Source organism: Macrobrachium nipponense, chromosome 32, assembly GCF_015104395.2.
Source record: "Macrobrachium nipponense isolate FS-2020 chromosome 32, ASM1510439v2, whole genome shotgun sequence".
NCBI lineage: Eukaryota > Metazoa > Arthropoda > Malacostraca > Decapoda > Palaemonidae > Macrobrachium > Macrobrachium nipponense.
The window spans coordinates 60,545,019-60,555,018 of NC_061094.1; the positions used below are offsets into that span (position 1 = coordinate 60,545,019).

Consider the following 10,000-nt stretch of genomic DNA (forward strand, 5'->3'; position numbering starts at 1 on the left):
GAGGTATGCTTCAAATACCGCCAGCTCGTGTAGAGGTGCATGGGAGAGAAAGGAGGAAAATATTATATATATAGATGCATAGGAGAGAAGATGAAGAAGGTACGTATTGGGCGGTGAAAGTATTCTGCTGAATCCAATCCAAGTTGTTCGGTTGCCGCGAGTTCGATTCTCGGGCTTCTACTGAGGGGGTTAGAGATGTGTATTTCTGGTGATAGAAGTTCACTCTCGACGTGGTTCGTTAATCACGTAAAGATGTTGGTCCTGTTGCTGAATAACCACTGGTTCCTTGCAACGTAAAAACACCAAACAAACAAACAAACAATCCAGGGTGGTCGAACCCCGGTTGAGTAGATTTGCTGTATGCGTGTGTGTGTGTGTGTGTCTGTTTGTGTGTGTGTTTATTTGTGGGTGTTTTGGTGTATGTATTTCAGTCTGAGTTAAGGATCCGAGTTTGTATTTACAGAAAACTCACAGGAAAAAATTATTAAATTACAGTTCGTTAATATGTTTGTGTACGCGGCCCGCGCGCGCGGCAAACACACACCAATGTATTTATTAAAACAGGTTTTTTTTTGGTATGAATTATGGAGTGATCAAGTAAGGAATTTTGTGGGTGTGTGTTAGTTCACAGGAACATGTGCTAGAGTGCGTTTTGTTTGTATGTATGTATGTGATGTATGTGTGTAATATATATATAGTATATATATATATATATATATATATATATATATATATATATATATATATCACACACACACCACATACACACACACTCATGCATACATACATACACCATCTATCACACACATGGTTCTCCTGAACTAGCACACACACACACACACACACACAAATTCATATACTTAAGTCACTCATAAATTCATTACACTAAAAACAAAAAAAAAAATGTTAATAAATAAATGCCACGTAAAGGAATACAAATTATGTAGTGGTTTTTCTGGATTTCTTTGCATTAACCTAAATAAAAAATATTTGCGTGCATTCATACGAGTTTGCGCGCTCATGCGCGCGCGTGTGATTGATTTAAGTTTTTATATATTTTATTTTAAAGAGAATATTAAGAAAAGTCAGAACTGAATACAGTGACGTTGCTATTATTTTCCATTTCGAACTGTTCAAATTGTTGCTTTGTTCCTTTCGTTTTAACTAAAATTACAGTTAAGGGACCAGCTGACCCCAGTGCCAGAAATTGGACCCCCCCCCCCCCCCAAAAACCAAAAAACACAAACAACACACACAACACACACACACACACACACACACACACACACACACACACACGTCTATCCCGCTGGTATTTCAGAAAAGAGTGATTTTTGTTAGCAATGTATTAAATTTGATGTGTATTAATTATTATTTATTTTTTTATTTCAATTTTGTCTCAATTTTCCCCGTGTTATCAATGTCAGTTGAGTAATGATTGTGTCAAATTGTATGGTTTTATAGTATTTGTTGGAATATGCAATCTGCGTTTTAATTCTGATGTAATTATCAACAGGGTAATTGTTGCATATATTTGTTGATGTTAAAACGAATCTACAGAAATTTATTTGTAAATTTAAAGTGAATTTCTGGTATTGCTATTCATATCGCGTGAAATTACAGTAATATGAATTTCGTAATAGTTTGTGTGTGTGTGTGTGTAATTTTCCTTTCATACTAAAGTAAGGACTTTAGAACATAAAGTAATTAGTGTGTGCAGTAAATTTCCTATATAATTAGTGGTCATTTTAGACGCAGTAGTTTTAAATAGCAGCTTTTGTGTTGATAACTTTCAAGTGTTTGGCACTTAATTTTTCGGTTGAATGTTACAATTTGACACAGAATCTCTCTCTCTCTGTGCTAACTACTATATTCTCGTCCCTCCCTCTCAGGTCTCTTAGATCTATCAGGTGATATCATCTCTCTCTCTCTCTCTCTCTCTCTCTCTCTCTCTCAACGCACACACCTGCGAAGTGCGTATTACCCCTCAGGTAAATAATTCAACTATGAAACGCCGAATTTTCCGCTGTTTGTTTAACAGAAGACATATGTCCGGTAACCGCGTGCGTGTGTAATTCTTCGCTGCATAGCGAATGGGATTCCGCATTCGGAACCACTTCCAGGGCGCGTCTACCCACCCCCCACCCATTCCCCCTTCCCTTTTCACCTCCCCTCTACTTCCCCCTAAGTCCTTCCCCGCTTACCCCTCCCTAGATCTCCTTCCCACCCCTCCTCTATCTCCTACCCCTCCTAACTTCCCTTCCCCCTCCCCTTTTCCTTACCCTTCCACCCCCTCCCCTTTCTCCCTCCCTCTCCCTCCACTCCCCCTTCCCTCTCTTTCTTTCCCTTACCCCTTCTTCAACCCCTCCCCCTTCCTACCCACCCCCTCCAACCTCCCCCTACCCTACCCCTTCCTATCCACCCCCTCCCTATTCTACTTCCCTTCCCCTACCTCGTTCTTACCCCTTCTCCCTCTCCCTTACCTTTCCTACCTACCCCTTCCCCCTCCGCTCCAAAAATCCTTACCCTTCCACCCCCTCCCCACCTTTCCTACCCCCTCCCCTTTCCCATATTTCCCCTCCCCCTAACTCCCTTCCCCGAGTTAATTGTCGCTCTTGTCGCTTTTCCATTCCTTCCCCAATTTCCTCAATTAACGTCAGCGCGGGAGTGTCGTCGTCCTCCGGCGGGCGCTTTGCCCCTTATGACTTATTCCGCTGCTACACACGGGAGTAGCCTTGTTACAGGTTGCAACATTTATGGCCCCTCGGTACCTCTGGGGAGAGAGAGAGAGAGAGAGAGAGAGAGAGAGAGAGAGAGAGTACATGATGTTTTACTTTCAGGACTACTGGACTGGGTAAATTAGAGAGAGAGAGAAAGAGAGAGCGAGGACGTTTATTCGACGAGCTAATTACTGCCTTTCGTTGGATGTTCAGCACCTCTCCCTCTCCTCCTCCTCCTCCTCCTCCTCCTCCTCCTCCTCCTCCTCCTCCTTACCTGTGCCCTCTTCTGCACCCCTAGAACATGGAAGGACATGTTTCGTGCAATATCTATGGGCCATTCTACCCTCGGGAGACACTATTGTTCTTCCACCTCACAGTCACTATATTCTGTTGCGTTTGTAAGACGGTATATCACGTCGCCATTTTGTTGGCTGTGTTTAATTTTGATTTTTTGTGAATTACGATTTATCGCAGACGGTTAGTGAAACGTTTTTGTGTATGCAAATTATTTAAATGTTCGTATTGGTAGACTTCGATAACTTATAATAAACTGCCTTATGATTGAAGTATTGCGTGTACCTCTGGTTTATATTGTTATTGTAAACTTTTTGCGTTTTAACTTAGATATATGCTCTTACAAAGGCTTCCCGTGTACAGTACATGGTATTTGCATGTGCTGTGCTTCGAAATTACTAAGCTACTACTTCTAATACAGATTATTGCTGTTACTATAATAATAATAATAATAATAATAATAATAATAATAATAATAATAATAGATAAAATAATGATAGTAATATTTTTACGTTAGAAATACTAATATTTTTTACAGGCATATTTTCTTTCCTATATATATATATATATATATATATATATATATCTATATATATATATATAATATATATAATTTTTTTTTTTTATTTTTAGTTTTTACTGCAGCATTGCTTCTCGCTAATGAATTTTTGACCTCTTGTAAGAAGAGTAAATGTTTGCCAAGCGGCCGGTAACAACGTTTTAATTACAGTGTGCGATATATCCGGTCTCTCGTTCAGTTTGTCAAGGAGGGGTTTCTCTCTCTCTCTCTCTCTCTCATCTCGGGGTCATCTCTCTCTCTCTCTCTCTCGTGAGGCGGGTTACCTCTTAATTCCTAATGCCGCTTATTTTCATTCTTTAGATGTTACAATTTGACTCTCTCTCTCTCTCTCTCTCTCTCTCTCTCTCTCTCTCTCTCTCTCTCTCAGTAATACCAGTTTATTTCTTATTTAAATGTTGCATCATTACATTTTGTTGCATTATTACACTTTGCGTTAAGAATTCCTTCGCAATTATCGTCTCTGTGACGACTAAGTTGGGAACTCGAGAGTAAACCAACTTGAAGTATTATTAGGTCTTCTATTATGATTACGTAAGACCATTTTTAACATAAGTCATGGCGGCCATCACTTGTGTGCATTTATTGATAGCAAGCCTTCGTCCCACCTCGGTGAGATGTATAATGGCGTTGAATGTGGTCTGGTTGAACAGTTTATAACAGCAACAACAACAACAAAAATAATAATAATAATAATAATAATAATAATAATAATAATAATAATAATAATAATAATAATAATAATAATAATGATGATGATGATGATGATGATGATGATAATAATAATAGCTTACGAAGACCTCATCTCTTTGTAAATACATTTTACGTAAATATATAATTACTAAAATCAGTTACGTCAGAGAACACACTTGTTGTTCATTCCCAAACGTCAATGAACACATTGACGTTCAGTTCCTCACGTCAGTGAACACGTTTGTTCAGCTTTTTTCGAAGAACAGTTGGACATGAACATTTATTTGTTTGCACGGGGACTCATAATGTATGTCTTAATGTGGACAGTTGCCTTTAGATTGGGAAAAATGCTAAATTTAAAGGTTATTTATATTTTTCATAGGTGTATAAACGGCAAATACGGAGTACCTTCCTGCGCATGCGCTGGAAGGCTCCCCATATGTTTGGTTTGCATACGTAATTACATAGGAAAAGTACTGATTACTTCTAAAATTCAGTATTTTATTCCATTTATGAGGTTTGTGTACCTACGAAAAATACAAATTACTTTATAAGTGTAGTCTTTTTTTCATATATGCGGTTTGTATGTATACCCATGGAAAAAAATATAAATTACTTGAATTGCTTTAAAATAATTCGAATTTTTTGCACCATTTATAGGTAACTGTCCTTTGTACCTGCGCGGAAAAATCGAGCACATAATAATTTATGAGTTATATTATTCATTGCTATAATCCCTCCCACAACCCACCCTTGCATTTTCTATCATCTCTCGTCCGTTTATTAATGATGAAATATTAAGAATTGAAATTGGTCGCCTTCACATATTGCGGGTTGATCTCACGAGGCCTAAGCAAATTAATTGATTTAAACTTTTGTGAATTTTGTAGTAATTTTTGTATTGAATAAATTAAGGAGCTAGCATACGTTTGTTGGGCGAGGTAAATTGAAAGTCCCTTTTTATACTTTATTATTATTATTATTATTATTATTATTATTATTATTATTATTATTATTATTATTATTATTATTATTATTATTATTATTATTATTGTTGTTGTTGTTGTTGTTGTTGTTAATAATGTGCTCGTTGATCGAAAGAAAAATACTGACTGGATTACTTATAAAATATATATTAATTATATTGTTTTCAAATTTTTTGTGATTTGTATATTGTGTTCATTGTATATATTATATATTGACTTAATAAACTTACGTGGTGTCGGGGGAGAAAATAAATTAGCGTAAATAATAATGACAATAAAGAAAAAAAAACATTTAACAACCATACGCTACTTTATGCGCATGTACACACACAGGTAGTATGAATGAACCAAACATTTGTCATTTAATTTGTATTTCATTGTGATGATAAAAAAAATCCCTTTTTTAAATTAAAAAAGTTTTTTTATTTTTGCTTACATGGTGTCAAGGTAGAAAAAATTGCCATGAATATAATAAAAAAAACATTAATAAGTATTGACTACTTATGTGTATGCAAATGTACATACACACAGCTGTTATAAATGCCCAGATGATTAAACACACAGCTGGTATAAATGCCCAAATGATTTAACACACAGCTGGTATAAATGCCCAGATGATTTAACACACAGCTGGTATAAATGCCCAAATGATTTAACACACAGCTGGTATAAATGCCCCAATGATTTATGTAATTTGTATTTCCTATCGATAAACAATTTTTATTTTATTTTATTTTCTTTATTTTTTTTCTGTTCACATGATGTCAAGGTAGAAAAAAAAGATTGTATACCATGTTTACTCGCATATGATAAATAAACATTAACAAGCGCACACTACTGCTATGGATGACCCAACTTTCATCATCTAATTTGTATTTCCTTCCGGTGAGCAAGTTTTTTTTTTTTTTTTTTTTTTTTTTTTTTTTTTTTTTTTTTTTTTTTTTTGCACAGATTGAATTTCGAATTTTCCCATCGGCGGCGTTAACGCTTTTTGCGCCTCTTCGCCATTGGCCAGAAAAGCTAGAGTGGAAATAATATTTTATTCCAACAGACGAGACATTGCTGGCGTTGTTCAAACAATTGTTGAGGGATTACTGGGTTTCAGTTTTTGTTTGATCATTGAATTGTTAAAAAGGAAGGAAAATGCGAAAAAGAATTAGTATTGGTGTCGAGAGATTTCTCTCTCTCTCTCTCTCTCTCTCGTCTCTCTCTCTCTCCTCCTCCTCCTCTCCTCCTCCTCCTCCTCCTCTCTCTCTCTCTCTCTCTCTCTCTCTCTCTCTATCTCTCTCTCTCTCTATCTCTCTCTCTCTCTCTCTATCCTCTCCTCTCTCATCTCTCTCTCTCTCTTCCTCCTCTCCCTCCTCCTCCTCCTCCTCCTCCTCCTCCTCCTCCTCCTCTTCTCTCTCTCTCTCTCTCTCTCTCTCTCTCTCTCTCTCTCTCTCTCTTCCGTCGAACACGTTTACTGGTGTCATTTTGTCGTTGTAACATATCATCTTTTTAATTTTATTTTTTCTCACACGCGTTGTTTGATTCTTTTATTGGGGCGGTACAATTTTTTTTTTTTTTTTTTTTTTGTCGGTCGGTCGAGATTTTCAGAATAATTGGATTTGAACATAGTGGCTGAGTGTTTGAGTTCCTTGGATTAATGAATTTGAGTCGTTTTTTATTTTCTTTTTTTATTTTGATTTTTTTTCATTCGAGGTTTATCGAAATAGTATAATCACACGAGTTAATTGACGGATTTTTACTATTTTGTATTTGGGGATTTGTCTAATTATTTTATTAATCTATTAAATTATTTTCATGATTGGGGGGGGGTTTTGTTATTATTTATTATATATTATTATATTATTATCGATTATTAGTTATTATCATTATATTATAGGCATAATTTCATTACTATGATCAATAACAAATGTAATATATTTATATATAATATATATATTATCATATTATTGATAAGCAAAGTTTTCATTACTTGGGGATCATTTCAATGTGTAGTGTGTGTGTATATATATTATATAATATATATATATATTATATTATATTATTTATATCATATATATGATTATTAGATAAATATATACAAATATACATATAAGATAACCATATAATACATATTACATAACATACAATACAAATACATACATACATACACTCCAACATCATAAATGATCATAGTAATGAAAAAGCATGCTATAATAATAATTAATAATAACCCTAATAATAATAATAATAATAATAAAATAATAATAATAATAATAAAACCAATACAATAATAATGTTAATATTAATAATAATAATAGAGAACAAATCCCAAATACAAAATGTAAAAAATCCGTCAGTTAACTCGTGTGATTATACGATTCGATAAACCTCGAATGAAAAAAATCAAAATAAAAAAAAAGAAAATAATAAAAAAAAAAAAAAACGACTCAAATTCATTAATCCAAGGAACTCAACACTCAGGCCACTATGTCAATCCCACTTATTCTGAAATCGCGACCGTCGAAAAAAAAGGAAAAAAAAATTGTACCGCCCCAATTAAAAAAAAAAAAAAACTGAATTAAACAACGCGTGGAAAATGATTAAAAAAATATATAAAAAAAAAAAAAAAAAATATATATATATATATATATATATATATTGAATATAATATATATGTGTGTGTGTGGTGTGTGTGAGTGGTCTGTGTGTGGTATTGTTTGTTTGGGGTGTCTGGGCGTGTATGTATGGTATACTGTGTGTTGTGATTTTGTGAGACACACGTAAATAATATCCTAACTAATTTATGCAACAGTAACCTTTATATTTCAACTATATTTGGTATCAGTGCATAAATGAAGGACTGAGCTCATTTCAAATATTGAATACTCGTACATGTCACCGAGTCGTATAAAATCACTTTATTAATAGTTCCATTGTAATTTTTGCACAACCCTCTTCCTATTGCTGAATGCGAGAAACAATAGTTTTGAAATTGAATGTTATCAATCTATCAATCTGTTTGGCGTTTGCAAGGTCCATGAGACACCTGTCAGTCATACTTCCGTAATTCATAGGTAGGAGAGGTCGCCGCATCTCAAGCCCTGTTTTCTAATTAATCAGATGACTGTTGGCGCCGGCTTTTGAGAGAGAGAGAGAGAGAGAGAGAGAGAGAGAGAGAGAGAGAGAGAGAGAGAGAGAGAGATGGGGTCACTAACGTCCTTCACTGAAAATATGAAAAAAATGTCTTGTTTAGAGAGAGAGAGAGAGAGAGAGAGAGAGAGAGAGAGAGAGAGGTCACTAACGTGTCTCACCTGAAAATATTGAAAAAAATGTCCTTTAAATTTAAACGAGAGAGAGAGAGAGAGAGAGAGAGAGAGAGAGAGAGAGAGAGAGAGAGAGAGAGAGAGAGAGAGAGAGAGAAATAACGTTCAAACATCTAACAATTACATTTCATTATTTTGTTATTTATTTTCAGGTGAGATATAACATTAATATCTCTCTCTCTCTCTCTCTCTCTCTCTCTCTCTCTCTCTCTCTCTCTCTCTCTCTCTCTCTCTGTGTGTGTTTAATTAATTTTTTTGTGTCCGCATCTTCTATAGTCATTTCGTCAAATCATTTTTAGACATTTGAAAATTTTTCACATTTTTCGAAACGAGCGATTAATTTCTGCACGTATCTTTTACTTCTGCTATGTCAGTTTGAGGTATCTATACTTCTGTTACGTCAGTTTGAGGTATCTATACTTCTGTTATGTCAGTTTGAAGTATCTATACTTCTGTTATGTCAGTTTGAGGTATCTATACTTCTGTTATGTCAGTTTGAGGTATCTATACTTCTGTTATGTCAGTTTGAAGTATCTATACTTCTGTTATGTCAGTTTGAGGTATCTATACTTCTGTTATGTCAGTTTGAGGTATCTATACCTCTGTATGTCAGTTTGAAGTATCTATACTTCTGTTATGTCAGTTTGAGGTATCTATACTTCTGTTATGTCAGTTTGGGGTATCTATACTTCTGTTATGTCAGTTTGAGGTATCTATACTTCTGTTATGTCAGTTATAGGTATCTTTACTTCTAACCAAGGTCTATAGACCTTGTTGTATACAGTACCAACAATGAAACTGAATTGAATTGAGCATCGGGAAAGGCTCGGTTTATTGGACGCCCTATCTCATTGTGTTTGAAGCCCTGCGTCAGTGGTTAGACGACGTCACGATAGATTTGGTAAGCTTGTAGTGTTAACTAGAAACTCTGTAGTTTATTCACTGAAGTCTGATATTGAAGTCTGTCATCTAGATCTGATTTTCACGTTAGTTGCTTTAATTTCATTTTAAGAGGTCCGCGAGTGTCTTTCTTTTTTCGCCCTTGTTTTATTGTTTTTACTATAATATTCTGTTCACTTTATCCAAATTTTCTTCTGTTCTTTATTATTTTTACCCGGTCACATTAGCTCTCAAACCTCACCACCTTGGTTATGCATGATTAATTCTTTGATAGTAATGTAATTATGTTATTTTTATTGCTGATGTGATCTAGATTTACTGCCTCATTAAGTATTGGTGTTAGTTTCCAACGAGATTCAACCCTTTACTTAAAAGGTCTTTACAGAGCCTGAACAATTTAAAAATTAATTGATTCTTACTGCATTCAGTTTGGTGGAGGAAACATCAAGTCTAAATCTTATACTGTGGCACAAACTCACTGCTGCTTTTCGTAAGTGGAGTCTCCCTACTGCGCGTGCG

At 35.0% G+C, this 10,000-nt stretch overlaps 1 protein-coding gene across 1 annotated transcript in view; it reads left to right on the top strand.

The window, feature by feature from the left end:
* Positions 1-10,000, top strand: part of LOC135207441 (integumentary mucin C.1-like) — a 12,711-nt gene that overhangs the window by 2,378 nt on the left and 333 nt on the right. Inside the window, exon 2 of the mRNA XM_064239166.1 lies at positions 9,910-9,971. Within this exon, the coding sequence (XP_064095236.1) occupies positions 9,910-9,971 (62 nt within the window). The remainder of the gene's footprint in view (positions 1-9,909; positions 9,972-10,000) is intronic.